Source organism: Lepisosteus platostomus, chromosome 28 (assembly GCF_059453375.1).
Source record: "Lepisosteus platostomus isolate fLepPlt1 chromosome 28, fLepPlt1.hap1, whole genome shotgun sequence".
In the NCBI taxonomy this organism is placed as follows: Eukaryota; Metazoa; Chordata; class Actinopteri; order Semionotiformes; family Lepisosteidae; genus Lepisosteus; species Lepisosteus platostomus.
The window spans coordinates 3,948,218-3,966,169 of NC_142638.1; the positions used below are offsets into that span (position 1 = coordinate 3,948,218).

A 17,952-nucleotide genomic window follows, 5' to 3' on the forward strand; every position below is an offset into this window, starting at 1 on the left:
ATTCAAATGCCTCAGAGACGTTGGCATTGTAAACTCTTCAGAATCAACACCGAGACACGAACCCCAGCACACAAGTGTAATTTGCAAGAAGGTACATTTAAAACTGGGAACAGAGGGCACGTTTTACACAGAGTTCTGGCTGTCAGCAATAAGCTACTTAGCCATTTTGTTGAAGCCGATACCATTTATTTTTTCAAGAAATGTCTGAATGATATCTATGGATTTGCCTCTACCATCCATGGGGATTAGATGGTCCACTTCGTGTTTGTGGTCTTTTTAAATGTTCTTATATTCTGCTCATGATTGGTTTAGTTTGAGTATGATGATACAAATGTTCTGAAGTGTTTTTCATTCATGTGAATGACCAATGACTACACGACAAGCTTGTTTTTTCTCTCACTCAATCTAAGCTGTATTAATAACTAAATTTTTATCATTGTACCAAATACCAGTGGAGGTTTTGAGTAAATTGCTGATGCACATCACCTTCATATACTGTAACACCTGATTGTGTCCAAGCCTTTTCCACAGAAGTGTATATAATAATACGGATAGGACTGGTTTAAATGGAGATAAAAGGAAAGATAATTCCACAGCAATACATTATGTAAAAGAAAGCCGGTGGTAATATATAATTACGCCTTATTGTTAACAGAAAGCAACATTTCTGTCTCAAAGAGATGAGTCACTTAAATAGACAGGTTGGAAAAGTATAGGAAAATGCTGTGTGTATAAAAGCTTTTTTGTCTCTTGCGAGACACTCGTCTAAATTATTATTATTAGTCATCCGTTATTTTGTGCTTGGTTAAAGACCATAAACGACAGGGAAGACGAAATGATCTACATTCGACCTGAGCCTGAAGAAAGCGTTTTATTTTTCTTTCCCGTATATTTTTTCAATACTAAACTAAAGCCGTCTGTAAAATATGGGTCCTTTTAAAAAATGCAAGTGTAGGAAGGAAACTGTTACAACCATGAATATACCATTGCCATTTTTAAGAATGATCTCTCTGCAGTTGACCGTTCTGCAGTTGAAATCCACTATGCAATAAATAAATTCAGATTAGGCTTGATAAACTCATACTACAAGGTAACAGCCGTACGCCTTGTCGATAGGTTTGGTAGTACACAGTGCGCTATTCAGCTAAGGACACTAGCACGCTTTATTCCCTGGCACAGTAACTCAATTCTCACACATAATACATTCAATCTGTAGTTCGAGAGGAAAAAAAAGGCATCTCTTCGCCAGCTTTTATTGGTTAAAGGTTCTGTTCATCAGGAGATTAACTTTCTTCAATTGGACACAATCTTGTCAATGTTTGGTGTTTCGGCAAGGCTCCTACGGCGGAATGAAAAAAAAAAGATGCACTGCTTGGATTGGTCGAAGGGCGCGTCAATCAGAGGGCAGGGGGCGCCGCGATTGGTGCTCGCCGGCGCTCGTCACATGGCGGTAGGCGTTTCCGAAGCCGCAGGGCCAGGTCGGGCAGAAAACGAGACGACGGGAGCTGCAGCAGGAAAATGGCTGACAGGTTCTCTCGTTTCAACGAGGATCGTGATTTCCAGGTAAAAGGATGAACGGCCGGTTCCGGGCGGCGGGGGAAGGTCTCCTCGGGCGAGGGGGGAAGCTGTAGCGTTTCTGAAGCGCGTCAGGGCGCGGAAATGGCAGCACAAACCGAGCTTCTTGGGCGCCCTTGGGGGCCGTGGGAAGTGGTGTAAGGGAAAGGCGGCGCTGTGTGCATTAGCAGGGTGGTAAACAAAAAAAAAAGGCGCTAGGTCTCGGGGCTGTGCTGGGAGGGAGGGCTTGTAGGCGCTGAAGACCCGTGTTTTGCTCCCCGCGGCCGTGCTCTGAAGCGCGGTGCCCTTGCAGTTGCGGGGTGCGGGGCAGTGTGTGCATGGCCGGGGTACGGCGGGGAGGGCACTACCGCACTGCCATGGCCGCCTGAACTGAATGGCGATGGCGAATTGCACATCTCACCTTCCCACTCCGCCGGGGCAGAGCTTAACATGCCTTCTAAACTGCGGATGTTGCTCTGCGTTTAACCAGTTCATACCCCCCCGGGTGAGACGCCGAGCCCCTCATAGCAGTGGCACTCAAGATCGACGGATTTTGAGTTCTAGTGCCACCCTCTTTAAAAATGTGACTTCGTGAGATCCACACTACTTGAGCTCTTTTCTTCTTCTTCTGAATAAACTATGCCCCGCGAAAGCGACATTTTGGTGTTGATTTCACTCTTGTCGTCAACGGCGATAACCAGCTGGAGTTAAAGGCAAGTTGAAAACAATGATGCCTATTCACGCCTTCCTGGCTGCCGCCTCCTCCTCCTCCTCCTCCTCTGTGAGGGCTCGTGTAGTGATCTCTGCGCTGCAGAACCAGATATACAAGTTGCAGGAATGCTGAGAGATGTCCTCACTCTGTTGTTGGTTTAGTCTTAGTCATAGTCGACTCCCAGGAGATCCATTCCCTGTCAGCAAAATAACTTCTAAGCTGGAAGCATTAACAAGCTAAATATTTTATATGGATTTGGTAGCATCTTGTTGTACTGGTAATAGAAAAGCTCGATGAGGGTGGATTATGTACTGATTGTGGAAGTGCGTCTCTCTTGATAGCGGTGGCAGTCGAGTTTGGAGTGGTTATTCTGAGGGTGAAATCGCACCTTTATTTGGGGGCATATGATAAGTCTGATCAGGTGGTTATGGTGCACTGCTGGGCTGTGTTAATTTAGGGAGCTTGCTAAGCTTAAATTAGTTGTGCCGCTTCTTCCCCCGAAGAAGAGGCCATGGGAATGGGATCTGGTCTGGCAGTTCAGGGAGAGGTTTGACGAGGAGGGTGGGAGCTGGGGTGTACCGCAGGCCAGCTGTGGGATGCTGGGAGTTGCCGTTGTGCCTGCAGTGGTTGTGCAGTACCTAGTTATAACCTGCTAGTTTATCATCCTCACGCCGCTAGTCAAAATGGTCTTGAGCCACAGTTCTTTGCATCAAGCTGTTGAAACTTATGGGATGATGACACAGCGAATTAGGGTTGGAGTGAGCTTCTCCTTTTCTGACCGGTCATGGGCATTTGATGTCGCCTCGGTGTGTGTCTGTCGTCTCAGCTGTCAGCCCAGCGGAGTCAGGTCTTTCCTTGGGATTTCCCAGTCTGCACCGTGGTGCGGGCATGACAGATGGGTTCCATCTGTTTTCTCCCTAGAGTAGGTGCTCTCGTCCAGATGGTGATGACCCCTGGGACTTCTTTCCGGTGACCAGCGTGGCCTGGAGCAAGGATAATACAGTACAGGACCCTCGCTCGGTTTCATCGCAGGCCTGAGATACCGAAGAGTTGAATTAGCCGTCAGCTGCTGAGATGAATAAAGAGCTGGGCGAATCTTGCAGTGGAATAGATCTTAAGGATCTACATTTGTTTGCTCCAAAGGGACATAACAATCTAGGGCTATGAGGTGGTGAGGAAAACAATCCTGTGAAGTGAATTAATACAGTAAATAGGGGGAAAGAACCTTTCACTAATACGTTAGGCTGCTCAGTCATTGTCTAAGTGGACTTGTCAAAAACCCAGATATTATTCCAAAGCTTCAATACGGCACTCTATAAGGTTCGAAGTGGACATCAGCTTAGTGTCTCAACTTGCTGAAAACCAGAAGTGAAAATTTAATAGAGCTGTTCTGTAGGTCAGGGTTTCTCAGTCCTTGTCCTTGTGGGTGACTGACTCTTGTCGTTTGGTACTAAAATTCTCCACTGATTTCGTCTGGTAAAATATTGTTATATATATTTTTTTTACTGGTGTAAAAAACAGTGACCAGGTGTTTGGGAGTTCAGCCCTTGTAGAATTGACAGTTCTGTATGGAGATGTTCCACACAATCTGATCTCCTCCTGTGTGGGCAGATGTGATTGGCAGCCTGTTGAGAGCTCCTAGTATAGGTACAGAAGACTGACGTGTATTAAACAGTTGAAGTGCAGACAAACCAGAGTTGTTTTGACTTAGTTTTTCGTTTAAACACATTTAATTTCTGCCTCATTTAAAACTGTTGAAGGCTGGCATGAATCATTTCTATTTCTGTTGGTCTTTAAGCAGATTAAAGTCATGTTATTCAAATTTTCTATTGTTTGTGGACTACATTGTGCTCCTATAATATACTCTTTCCCGGAATTTGATGCATTGTCAGTTTATAACGTTTATCCATTTAAACGACAGGTCCTGTATGGAGGATCATTAATGCCGTCTGGGGTTTCTTGAAATCTAAATTGTTACTTGGGGAGTTTATCATCGCAATTTTTAACCTACCTAAATAAGAGGCCATTTATATTTTCATAGGTTTTGATTTCTTTTTTGAATTCTTGCAGAAATAGACCCACAAGTAGACTGAGGTCAAATTGTGCATTAGTTTCTTTCAGTTCTCCTCTGCTTTAATGAGTACTTGATTTTGAGCCAGTTTGGGATCCTGTTCACTCTTGATCCCAGCTGGATTCAGATGGATGCAGGCACTCAGATCTTATGGAGCCGTTATGGCATTCTCAACGGCAGTGCACGCGTGCGCTGGATGTGCTCATCGGCATTTTCCCTGGCAAATAACGTCGTCAGATGGCTGGCAGTAGCTGCTGCAGAGACAGGAGAGAAGGGGTGCACCGAGAGGCTTGTGTCCCGCCTGTGAAGTGATGCTGTTCAGAGCCAGATATCTGGATTGTCAGTTACAGTGTGAAAATACTGCTAAGCTGCTGGAGGTACATTTGTCTCTAAATACTGACTTCTGGTTTCGCAGACAAGGATGTGCAGCAGTTTTTTTTTTCTTAAACTTAAGTTCCCTTTTTTGTCATGAGACCCGTTGTTACACTCCACTGTGTTAAGTGTATCATGGCTGGTGAATTGAGATCCGTTAGTGTTGCTTATAAAGATAGAATATTAATTATTTTAATTCTGTACACATATGTATTGTTTATTTAGCCTTAAAAATATGGACGGGATGGGACCAAACCAATTATTTTTAAGGATATTTCTCTTTGTTGTTAATTTGAAACCTAAATGGTATGGAAAATAATTATTTCCATTCAGTATGTAGTAATTATAACCTACTAATAATGGATATTTAGAATTTTAACTATCTAGAATCAAAATCAAATCTTGTCTGAATTAAACCTCGAAGGTTTTGCACTTTGTATGCCCCTTAAGTGGGCTCAACTGATTTTTCTGAAGTCCTTGAATAGTTCTTAAAAAAACAAATCAGAAAGAAAAACCAAAACATGTCTCAGAAACACAGAATCACGCTAATATTAAGTACAAAGCGGCAGCTGTGGCCTCACTGCAAATGTCAGGGGTCTGAATCAGTTCCTCCTGACTGCACCGCTGAGAGTCAGCAGCCTGTAGTGAGACTCGGTGTCACAACAGGAGCCAGAGGTTATCGCGAGCACATCTCCTTTTCAGTACAGTGGCGGGCAGACTTCTGCTTCTACACACGGTACAAGATGGCGTTGTGTAAATGGGGCATCCTGGGTAACCAGTTCGCTTTTACTTTCTTCTCTAAATTTCCTTTTGTTGCTTAAATACGCTTCAACACTCCAGGGCAGGTTAGTGCTCTCGGTAGCATCTGATTGGCATCGTTTACTAAATGTGAACTGCCTTTGTTTTTTGTGGGTCTAAATACATCGTAGTTTCTTCCTTAATGACTTCTTTCAGTAATTTATTTCAGAGGTGGTGGTTTGACAGGGTATCTGGGACTTGGTGATCGAGTGCGTAGGCCGATGACTTACTTAAGTGTCCTGGCAAGGGAGGTGTGCACCACAGGCGTTCTTGTTTGAGTGGGCTCAGTTTCGGCTACCAAATTTATTTTTACCGAGTCAGCTCCCAACAGTTAGGATCCTTCTGACCGCTGTTAAGCCTGAGCTAATTTTCATTAATGGTCAAGATAAGATTTCTACCTCTTGAGCACCTGACTGATGTATTTAAATGAGGCTTATGAAGCTGATATATAGAATCACTATCAGGACACCTGAAAACAACATATAGACCACAGACATTTCTGTAGTCTGTATGCGGCTCCTAATTTCTGTGTAGCTGCATCAGAAGAGCAGAATGACATTGCCTTGCGTGCTTCCATAGTCGGCTCTTGCTTTGTATGAGCAGGTCTTCCTGGGTGTCTTGGGAAGAGCTCTTCCGATGTTAACACTGCTTCCTCACATTATCACTCCTCAATATCACGTTCTAGTTGGGTGTGAAAATCTCCTTATGGATTGTGTCATTGTCGTGTATAAATATTGCCGATATAGATGGTGCAGAAAAAGGGGTCGGTTGGTGGTGCTTGGTCGGTTGTATCATGGGCCCACTTGATACCACTGTCCCCACTGTAAAATAGTAACGGGGCTGTGGAGGAAACCCATTAATACGATAGTATCACTTAATGCAATGAACTAAAAGATGGTAAAAAAAAAATCACAATATTAAGCTCTAAAAAAGTGAACATTGCAATATAAGGCCCAATAGGTTGATCTTTGGGTTTTTCCGAAATACAATTTTGAGATGTTAAATCATCTTATTTGACATAAATTCATGCAAATATGTTTGCAGAACTATTTTATTTTAAGTCAGTTTTCTATTTACAAGGCAGGGTCCTTAACGTCCCCGCAGCGCTCTGTACAGGTTGCTTTCTGTGTGTCTGTGTGTGTCTAGGGACCTTCAGAGCCCACCTCACTGCTACATGCGTGTTCTGGCTGTCGGAGGAGCATGCCCTAAACGACAAAGGAGCTTGAGATCACACCACACAGTTCCAGAAGAATATGCTGCCAATATTCTGCTTTCTGGAAACTAGAAGTATAAATGAAATAAGACAAGTATAGGATGTAAGTTTAGGGAGAACTAACATGCCAGAAGTCCGAAACTGAAAACCTGTCCTGTCTTGCATCAGTGCATGGATATAGCATTACATCCAGAAGCCTATTCTTTGCTTTAAAATGGCAGCAAATGAATGATTATTTTCACCAAACTACAGAGGTTCTGTGGTTGAAATGAATTGCAGAGGCTTTCACAGCCTTTAATTGCTGTGTCAGTTTTGTATTTGTTCACAAAGATTGATTCTCAAAGGGAGAAGTTAGGACTTCCATATTTGGCATTTCTGTAGACTACTATACTGCTGAAATAATATATAATAATATATAGTTGGCAAAGGTGTTTTAAACGTGAATATAATATTTTCATTTGGAATGTGTGAGGGAGTTTTGTCTTCCTACAGATGTAGCTTTTGGACTGCATGCAGCTCTCTCGTGTATGGTTTCTTAAATGAGTATTGAAAAGCCAAATGTACTGCTGGATGTGCTTTTCTGCATCGCAGTGGTCAGTGACTCTCTTCTGATAGCCAAGCGACAGCTCTGAAAGTCACACAGGTAGAATCTGACCCGTGTGATGATTCGGTCCTGAAGGGTCTCGGGTGTCTGGTTGTTAGAAACGATCCAGTCCCTGTGTGTGTGGGGTATCTGGTTCCTTGTCAGAGGAAAGAAGGAGAAAGGGCAGCGCACCAGTCAAGAGGAAGAAGGGACTAATACACGTCCAGCAGATGGTGAACAGACTGCGAGAAGAAGGATTGTAGAGAGGAGGGGACAGACTGATACTGATGGCGCAAGCTGGGAAATGTGTGGTTTCTGGATCTGGTGCTCAGCTTTCGCTTTTAAGCTGTACTGGTTGGAAATTGTGCTTATTTATATACTTTATCTTCCTTTTGTTTATTTATTAATACTTTTAACAAAAAGACAGGCTCAGTTCAACTTCCCACTCGAATGAGACTTTGACGGTCTCTTGCGCAGTGGTGCTGGAGTGAGATGCTTTCTTGGCGTCTTTCCTGTCGTGATTTAAACGGTGTTGGCCGTGTGTCTGCCACATTGTGATTCCTGCGTGCGCCGCCAGATTTCTGTAGTTTTGTTTTGAAATGTTGTCAGTTGACTGCACCCCTCAGATTTTATCAAAAGGATTTGGATGGAGCCTGGACGTGCATAATGATGATTCAGAATGGAGTCGTTTTTCATGAACGGAATAGAATGCCCTTTTCCTGGTCCCACGTCTATCTTTGGCTCCACGAAGTTAGCTAGCTTATGTCGGCCTGTGCAGTACGTTCCGTCAGTGGTTGCAGCTCACTTTGTGGTTGGGTGAAGTGGTGTGTGACATTGTGTTGACCTCCAGCTCGGACATTCGCTGCTGGTCTTCGGAGGGTCACCATGTCTTCTGGGCTCTTAACGGCTTCACTTGAACCAGTATCTGACTTCATTAGCCTGTGTTGGCCCTGTCTCCAGGTATTTACTTGCTCTCACAGCTGATTTGAGGCTGTCACAGCGCGGGGTGTATTGAAGAGGAAGAGGGAGTAATTAAAAATAAAAAATGGAGAAGGCATAATTCTGCATAATGGTAAAAAACCATCCCTTGATCAAAACGGCCAAGTGGTTGTCCTGTACATGTGCAATAATTCCCCGGATTCTGCCTTAACGCATCTGCCTAGCTCTCCAGAACAAGCTCTTCTTACCTGCCTGTTTGGCTTTGTTTCTTGGATTTTGTGCGGCTGTCTTTCTCTCCTTTGAAACATGTCCCACTCCAGTGCCGCAACGTGCTGTTGCTCTGTGTATCGGATGCCCAATCCAGCTTGCGCCAGCCTGGAATCCAGAATTCCACACTCCTGGCTTTCTTTTCCCACCCACAATCATGTTGATTCCTCAGAGGAATGTACAGCACAGTAGCTCCAGTTATTCTTAACCATGTGCACAGATTGTAGTTGGATTCAGAGTCCACCTGTTGTGTGCGCGTCATTTAGAAGGCTCAAAATATCCTTTTCCAAAATGTCATTGTAGCAGGTTACGCCATTGAAACGCACTGACGTTTTTGTCAGATGGGCTTTCTTGCATAATTTGCGTGTGCGTGTCCGAAGCAAAACGGATCAAAGCATAGGATCTGCTTGCTTTGGAAAAACTCTGGTCAGTCCATCTGTGCAGGGCTGTTGTCTTCTCCAGAAAAGGCAATGTGTGGTTGGCTCCCTGCAGCTTCTTTGTTGTCTGCAGTTCGTATCGGGGTTCATCTGCAGTTGTCATTGGAGCAAGCTCGGAATTCAGCCTTGTTCTAGTCAGACTCTGGCTTTTACCAGCCAGCGCTGTGTGCTGAGCTTGTAGTCCTTCACTAGTTTCCTTGTGGTCATGCATAAATATGTTTATACATGAATCTGTAAAAAACCTGTTACCCTCAAGTTCCAGTGCAGAACACCATTGTTCTGTGTTTTATTTGGGGGTGTGGGTACTTTCCTCTTGTAATAATCCTCCTGACTAAAAGCTTAGACTTGACAGTAAAAAATGTTGGTAAACTCCGTTCTGCTTGCACTGTGGTTCTGGTGGTGGCTTCAAAGAAGACACTGTAAAGATGCACGTGAGGTGGGGTGTTAATATATTTACAGTGTGACCTCTGTCTGCTTCAGGACCTTTTCAGTGCGAGCTGCAGGCCCCTCTTCTCTTTTTTTATTATCCCCATCTGAAAATAAATCCAGCAGGTGATTGATTAGTTCCTTCTGGAGGACAGTGAATTGTTTTCTCTAGTAAACTCATCCGCATTAAAGTAGAGCAGCATGATGCATCGTAGGCTGATAACTCTGGCTTGCAATGGAAAACATGACCAAAGTATAAATAATGTGAGCCGACGTGAAGTCAGGCAGCCCTGACTTGATTTGTTTAGTTTATGAACCCGTGCCTGGATGGCTTTGTGCTTGTGAATAAATAGTGCAGTATGACATTCTGTGGCCATCACAGGGCAGGCATGGCAGACGCTGCAGTCTGGGAGTCCGCTCTGAGGTTGTGGTTCCTGGGAGAGGCAGCGCGGTGCTGTGGTGAGCGTCAGGCCGGGAGGGTTAGTGGTCACGGCTTGGAAAGGGAGGCAGAGTTTCGCGCAGCAGGAATCGAAGGGAGTGTGGGGTTGTTGTGACTTGGGAGGGGGCAGGGGTTAAAATCGGAGAGGGAGCAATGCGATGGGAATTGTGCCGCGGCGCCTTTGTCTCCGCTCTTCGATCCTGTCCGAAGAGGCTGCCTATCCTTGCGTTTAGGATTGAGGAAGAAGGGTTTCGCTTCTCAGATCTTGGGCAGCGAAGAGCTGGGAGCTGGTGCAGGAAGGGGGGGGGGGGCAGCAGGTTGCAGCACGATCTCTTGCTGCTGTAATCCTGACTCTTTTGCCAGCTCCTCTCCTGGAGTCCTGCGTAGCTGCCAGCGCCGCGGCTGGCTTCCGGCCTCCACAGGGGCTCAGTCAGTTCCAGGTTGTTCCGCGGGCAGTGCGCCGTGTGTCCTGGTGCCGCAGTGTGCGCCGCGGCGGAGGAGGCGCGGACTGCGGGTGCTGCCGCTGGGAGCTCCGATCTCCCTCTGTGAACTTGATCAGCGGTAGCGGGGGGGGTAGCTTTCCTGCCAGTGTTTTTGGTGTTGTCCTCCATGAAAGCTTTTAAAAAAAGCAATGAACGGGGTGGAATTAACACGCCTCCTCCCTCTCGCATTCAATACGGGGCGTGCAGGCACGTCCCTCTTCTCCGAGCTCCTGAAAACAGCCGTTTCCACCAGCCTGGCCACCTGCTTATGCTTTTCGCTTTCCTTGGCTAAATCCCCGGAGAACACCTTTACAGGGGGCGAGAGGCAGAACGAGCACACGGCAGCCTCTCCTTTTCGAATAACAAAGTGGAAAACCTGCAAGCAGCCGTCGCACTCCTGAGCAGCTGAGTACTTTCGGTGACTTGTTCGTACACGGGCTGCATTGAAAACACTTTTTAGTCGGACCAAGAAGTTGACTACTGAAGTTTATCCTCTCTGTCGGCGCTGATCTGAGAGGTGATATTTTGCCTGGTTTCTCTAGATCTGCGTATATGTAATATTCCCCGAGCTTTTCAGGAGGCAATAACCATGTTTGATGAAAGAAAATGTAACACCCCAGTTACTTGCCAGATCTACAACTTTGCACTTATTTGCTCTATGAAGCAGGTCTCAGTAGGCCATGAGCAATTCAGCAAATAATTCTAGTGAAAGGGGAGGATTTTTTTTAATTAAACCCTGCTGCTGAGGTCAGCTGTGCTTTTCAGTGATGTTAAAGAATAGCTATTCAAACGTTTGTGTTATGTTACCAGCAACAAATTCTTTAAATATTTTTTTTTACTTGCTTCCAGGAGTGTAACCTTTCTTGCCTTGTTTCAGCCCAGGGCTCGCCTGTAAAATGTTATAGCCAAATCATCTTAGTCAAGGGCAGAACAAGCGTACTGCATAGAAACAGTGTATCTTGCCATGGGATCAGGAATGTCCAGATTCTTGGGCCACAAGCTGTGTAACTTTGGCGTTTTGGCTTAAGGGGTTGTTTATTTGAAAAGCGGATGAGAATCTATAGCAGAGTAAGTGAGTGGGGTTTTGTGGTTGTCATATTATGATAGAGGGCTTTGATTGTTAATGTGATTAGTATTTTGTTGTGTCCGTGCAATAAATGTTTTTTTTTTTATGTTTCTCATTGAGTGTTTCCTTTCTCACAAACTGACCGGAGTTCAAGGGTTCTGCAGCCCTGATTTCAACATAAGGGCCTGTGCATGTTTTTCTCTTTTTCTGCAGCTCATATTTTCTATAGCTCTTCCTCTGGTGTTCACCATGAACTCTGCAAATATTGGTTATAATAACTGAATGAAAACTGAAACAGATTTCCGTGGCTGAATGCTTGTTATCTATTGCTACTTTATAGCAAGAGGCCCCATAGCCGGAGGTATTGAGCTAATCTACTGGACTGGAACTGAAGGAACAGTGGTGTAAGGGTGTAGTTTGATTAGCTGGGAGTGTGACACAGATCTGGGTGAGTTCAGCAGCTGTATGAATGCAGCCATTAACGATGAGACTGGGCTGCTGGTCTGGAACCACATCAGCACTCAGAAGTTGAATTTCTGGCAGAGGTCTGTGTGCTTCCTTAGCTCTGTTATTCTTACGATCTTTCAGAACTGCCCCTTGCTGGTGGAATAGCTGTTGTTTTTAATGAGTGCTGCTTGAATTATTGAATGAGGGGCCTGAGCAGGTGTGTTAATCATACACGGCATACATGAAGCTGTCCGAGCACTACTTGTTGTTATTCCACATACACGGGCAAGCATCTGCAGGTCTGTGTGATGTCTGAGGTGATGAAAGCGAAGATGCAGTTCTATTATAAAAATAATTCGGCTCCTTCTTAATGGATTAGATGGGCTTAATGGCCCTCTCTCGTTCTTAACCTTTCTTATGTTCTGTTTAGGAAGGGCGGTAATAAATAGCTTGATGGTTTTCAGTAGAGACCAATTGATGTAGAAGCTGGAGCAATTGGGCTTCGTTAGATTTTAGGTTGTTTTTGTTAGATTGAGCAGCAGGTCAAGGTTGGATGCCGCCCGATTGTCATTCTTTGCACACAGCTTATGTACTTTCAGTCCGCATATCGCTGCTGCTCAGCCTGTCCCCACGTACCTCCTGCAGAGCAGCACTGCAGTGGGGAAGCCCACAGAGAGCCAGCTCAAGGGAGAGCCAAGGACAGCCCCTGCGAAAACACTGAAGTGCCCGAGAACTGATCTTCCCTCTTGCAAAGAAGTTTAACTCCTCCTTTCAAACTAGTCTCTTAACATTTAACATAATGATCCTCCTGTCATTTCATCAAGTTAATTAAGTTTTAACGTCTGTCCTAAAAACTCTTCCCCTTTATATACTTAAAAAAAAAACTTCCCCATTTCATAATATAGGAGTAGCCTCAGAAACTCCCTGCACAGTTATCACTGATAAGCCTGCAGGAAATTCCCTACCTTAAATAGGAGCTGCTGAATAGAAGATAAATTAGTATAGAATATGGAGTTATCTTGCTGCACTTTCACTGCATTCCTTTGAGTAAAGCATTTGGCTTTTTTATTCTTTTGCTTTACTTGTAAAATGACCTGGTTTGTTGATCTCTAACTCGGTAACGCCAGCCTGAATCATAGCTTAGAGCCTAAGTATGGTATGGATTGGACTAGGGTCAGGACCCTCTTGAACTATGAGCTATCCAGTCTTACTGTAAACTATAGTTTCAGCAAGAGCTCTGCCAGGGCCCTGTCTTCAATGCTGTGTACATGTTTTATGAGGACTCTCAGCAGATGTTAGATGACGTCATGGAAGTGTAGAGAAACCCTTCCTTTTTAAATCCTTTGCGAAGTCAGATAAGTGAATTGGTCTGGAATCCAGGGCGCTAACCACTCTTCCATGCTGCTGCCTCCTCTTGCCTTACTTCCCACACCTTGTCCCAACTGCAGTCCTCAAGCCAATCAAAGAAGTCCTCTGGTCTTTACCAATCAAGGGTAATGGAAAGGCAGAAGTGAAGCGTGGTCTGGTTTCTGTCCATACTCCCATGGAGTTTCACTGCTATAAACAGGAAAGACCGTCATGGCTTCCTGCCACCAGCTAGACAATGCAATTCTAATGAGAAAATGAGGCTTGATATTTAGTTTTCTGAAGTGCAGTAATGAAATTGTAATCCTTTTGTGCGGGGACAAGGTATCGCTGGAGTTGGAACTCTGCCAATTAACCACAGACCAGCAATATGGTTCGTTAGTCAAGGCTGGAGTGTTTCATCTCCGTGCTGCTCTGAGCACCCTGCTCTTTCCTTTTGGATTCCTCGCCTTAAGGCAGAGCTTACCCTCACTGGCCAGAGTATTAGGACCCCCTACCTTGAATGTAGCTGGGCCTCTGTAAGCAGCAGGAACAGCCTGCAGGGGATATGGGCCTGTGTCATACAGGCCGTTCAGTTCAGTGTTTGGCTAGTTTGTCTAGTTTTCCCAGACTGATGCAGCTTGAGATATGTGGATTTTTCCCGTTCAGGGAGAGTGAAGCAAGTCTGTCTTTTGTGGCTTTTCAAGCCAGCCAGCTGCGGACTATCTGCTAGAGAAACAATCCGTTTATCGGATTGAGGGTTGCTATTTTGTCCACCAGCGTGTGGCTTAACCATTCTAACACAGCTTTTCTTTGCTCTTCAAGAAAGATCAGAAATGGTAGGGGTGTAAGGCGTTCGTGTACGTGTTGTATTAAGAGAAGCTTCATGCATCGGTTTAATTTTGTCTGTCATTCTGTGTTACCCCTTTAACCCCTCAGGAGTGCCTCCAGTTAGGACACTCGCCCATCGCTGCTGCCCTCTGTCGGGGCACAGCCACGCAGATCTGTGTCTTGCCATGTCACGGCGAAAGAATATCTGCCAGAGGCTGCGTTCAGATCAAATTTCAGACTTGTTTGCTGACGCAACCAGAGCCTCAAAGCATGGTGGTTTTTATTATGTACACAACAGAAGGAATTTTGCAGTTCTTACATCCTTGCTAATTTTATATGAAGTGGTTCTCGCATAGTTTACAGAACGTCTCTGCACACAATTACCTCGTTTATGGATGTAACTGCATATTTATAGCTGGCTTTGGAAATCTGCTGCCTGTTTCAAGGCCGTGTTATATGGTAGTTATAAGCCCTACAGGGTTAGAGTTATTCAGCGTTTGTTCGACGTCGACGGGTTTCACTTCTCTTTTTGTCTCCTGGCACTGACCGCTGCTGTGTGTTTGCCTTGCAGGGAAATCACTTCGATCAGTATGAGGAGGGGCAGCTGGAGCTGGAGCAGGCGTCCCTGGACAAGCCCATTGAATCGGTAAGGCTCCGCCTGTCACTGGCCTCTGGGAGCAGGCTGGCTGGGGCAGTGTGTGCGAATGGATGAGAGCCCAGCCAGGGGTAGGAGCCCAACCCCCCACCCCCACCCTCCACCCCCTGTATGATAGATTTCTGCACCCCATCATTCTCAAATGAGCAGGTTTTACTTGATGTACTTTCATATCCCATTAGAATACTGTAAATCCTCTTGTTTTCTTTGTAATCAATTGTAAAACTGTCAGTTTCTAATTGTTTTATTTTTTGTAAGAATGCTAGATTTTGTTTTTTTAATGTTACTTTTACGTGATCCTTTTTCCCCCCCCCCCTATTTATTTGGTAGAAATACAGTTACATTTGCATGTGTGGATTGTGTGTTGAGCGGAGTGGATAATGTACTGTCTCATGGTATGACTCATAAGGTCGAACCCCTTGCCCAAAATTGGAAATGCAGACCATAGTGGCGCATTGAATGAGAAAACATTCCTTACAGCCCGGAGTTCTTCTTGGTCGTTTCAAGGACGCCTTGTGCAAAACTACTTTCACACATTGAAGTGGGAAAAAAATCGGCTTTTAACGTTTCCCGTTGATTAAAAAAAATAGACTAGTTAAAGTAAACAGTGTACTTCGGTATAGATTCATTTATAGTCCAACTGGGGTATAATACTAGCATGTAGCTACTGTAGTTATAAAGGCTTGATTTTTAAATAGACATTGCATCATTATAAATCAGATCTCCATTCATTTTAGCTGTGGTTTCGCAATGATATGATAGTTATTTTGGTATAATTAGAGACAGAACAAACAGCTCAAATACATTTGTTAAAAAGGTGTGTGGCTAGTGTCACACTAGTTGCAGGTGCATTGAATTAAAATCAACCCACATCTAGTACCGTGAAAGAATGAATTACAGGATTTGTAATACTGTTAGTACATAGCAGTATGTAAGTTGACATCACATGGTCACATTCTGTAGTTATTCGTGCAGATTATTTAGAAAAAATGTTTAATCACAACATTATTGAGTGCTGTTATGCATTTATGAAATCTGAGATATTTGGTCACACACTAACCCAGCTAGTATTTTTATTTGCTTTCTCATGAGTATGTCATCCTAATGTAACTTGGATACTGGCCAGCGTTGTTAAACACCGCTGTATATGGGAACAGTCTGGTGCAGTAAGCATGCCAGTAAGTGCTGTTGTGCTTGTGTTTCTTCTGTAGGTTCTAATATATCTAGTAGGTATCACAGTGAAGTACTGAAGCATCTCATCATTTGACATTGTGACAAGCATTGGTGTGTAATAGTTAATGGTCGATTTACACAAAAAAATATTGTGACATCACTTTACTGGTTCTTCAAAAATGATTTTTTTGTCTCCGGAATGACTCTGGGAATTCGAGACGCCTGCTATCTTTCAAATGTCCTTGAGCTGCTGTGAGCCTTTAGAGCTGTTTCTTTAAGTAGGTTAAACTCCATTAGCCTTCCTTGTAAAAAGCATGAGGAGGAAGGCTGTAGTGAGCTCTTCCACCACCCCCTCGGTCCAGGCCAGCTAGCACTGGGCAGCCTGCAGTGCACAGCCACAGATAAATAGTCACTCCGGCACTCTTATCACAAGACCTGCAGTAAAACGTTCAGTAGGAAAAAAAATCCAATTCAAAACATGGTGCAAGCATGACATCTTCACTTCAAGGGCAAAAGCCGTTTTTCCTCTTCAATAATGATTCATATTTTAATGCTTTCACCTGTCATCACTATCGAGAACTAATATTTCCAGTTCCATGATCCTCCTGTATAGATAGAAACACTAAAGCTAGCCCAAGAAAATAAACTAAGAATTGTAAAATGCGTTTCCAGGGCAGCACAGGCTCACAGCTGATGCCGCAGGGAGCCCAGACAATAATTGCGAGGGAGAACCCCAGTACAGTATCCACTCCATTGAGAGAGAGATTGAAGGAGGGCAGAGAGTGCTGGCTTGTTATATTGTGCCTATTTGTTTTTGTGTGTGCGTGTGTGTAGTCAGTGTTTGTGTGTGTTGAGTGGAAGAGTGCGTCCAGAAATTTCCAGTATTGTACACAACTTGGGGTGTTCGACATTTCTCTCCTGCAGCAAATTGGCCCCAATTAGCTAAGCAGCTATGACCTGGTTTGTATTGCACGCTCTGCTTTCCTATTCCTATCTCTAGGGTACCGCTTCTCTCACTTTCTCTTCCCTCTTCTTTCCGTCTTTCCCTCTCTACACAGTGATTCGGTGTACAGTACCCTCTGTCATTCTGTGCTGGCATGGTGCTTGTGCAACTGGAACTGCATTTTTGCTGACGAGGCATGTAGATAATATCGCAGCAAGCGTCTCTACGACACCATGCTGACTTTAGCAGGCTACGGTGGTGGGGAAGACTGACAGTTGTTAAAACAGAGATTGGGGGAGGGGGGGGGTTTCACGCAAAGGGGTACAGTTAGCTCGAACCTGCCTGGCTGCCGAAGGGGGAAAAAAAAAACCCTGTAGTTGCATTTCAGCTGAAGTGAATTGTTGTTCTGTGTGCCCCTGGGTTCCCTGTACTGGCTCAGGGCCCTGCTTGGTGCTGCTCAGAAATGATAGGATTCTACAGTCATTGTCATCAAGTATTGGCAAACCTCCATCTTATTCAGCGATTATTAGTTTATTAAGGACCATAAATATTGATAAACTGCACTAGGTTGATTGCATGCTCATCTGTAAGTAGTGATTTCTGCAGTTTTGTTGCAGGATGCATCATTACTAGGATGAATGAAAATTCAGATAACATAAAGAAGGTAGAGTCAAAGAGTAATGTTTATTATGCTTAATACATTTGAGAATAACATTCTTAGAGATGGAGGGTGTTAATATTTCTGGCTGTGAGTGTAAATTTTGGGTGCTTATTTCTCCATCAGACTGTCCAATTTTGGTGCAGTGTCCCGAAGTTTCTGAGCCTTTGCTCCAGTTAGTAGTTTTTAGAAAAAAGCAGAATAATGCCCCAGCCGAACGATCGCTCCTGACGAATTCAAGCCCTCTCCATCCTGCGCTGCTCCAACTTCCCAGGCAATATCCTGACCATGGGGGGGGGGGAAGGAAAATGAGGGAAGATGTAAGGAATTCTTCATCCAAATGCACACCCTTGAACCACCATCTGGGAAATCAAATCAAAGGGCAGTTTTTTTGTTGATGCCATCAGTTGGTTAAGTCTGGTTTTTCCTCCCCACTTGTTTGACTTGCCCAGCCAATCCTCTGGTCAAACCAGCGCCCAGTGACCCCCCCTGCCCTGCGGCCTGGGAGCACAGAGCCGTGTTCGCGGATCCAGGAAGTGACA

General features: G+C 44.6%; 1 protein-coding gene across 6 annotated transcripts in view; it reads left to right on the forward strand.

Moving 5' to 3' along the window:
* The first annotated feature begins 1,426 nt into the window (after window positions 1-1,426).
* Window positions 1,427-17,952, forward strand: part of gpatch8 (G patch domain containing 8) — a 63,753-nt gene continuing 47,227 nt past the window's right edge. For 2 of the 6 annotated variants that reach the window (XM_088623338.1, XM_088623335.1), the window contains exons 1-3: window positions 1,510-1,563; window positions 14,553-14,627; window positions 16,734-16,769. Coding sequence is in view for 2 of the 6 variants with exons in the window: in XM_088623331.1 (XP_088479457.1) it covers window positions 1,519-1,563; window positions 14,553-14,627 (120 nt within the window). In the remaining 4 variants the exon portion in view is untranslated. Of the gene's footprint in view, window positions 1,564-14,552; window positions 14,628-16,733; window positions 16,770-17,952 lie in introns of all 6 variants that reach the window. The other 4 variants (XM_088623331.1, XM_088623332.1, XM_088623336.1 and 1 more) reach the window with 3 other exon arrangements.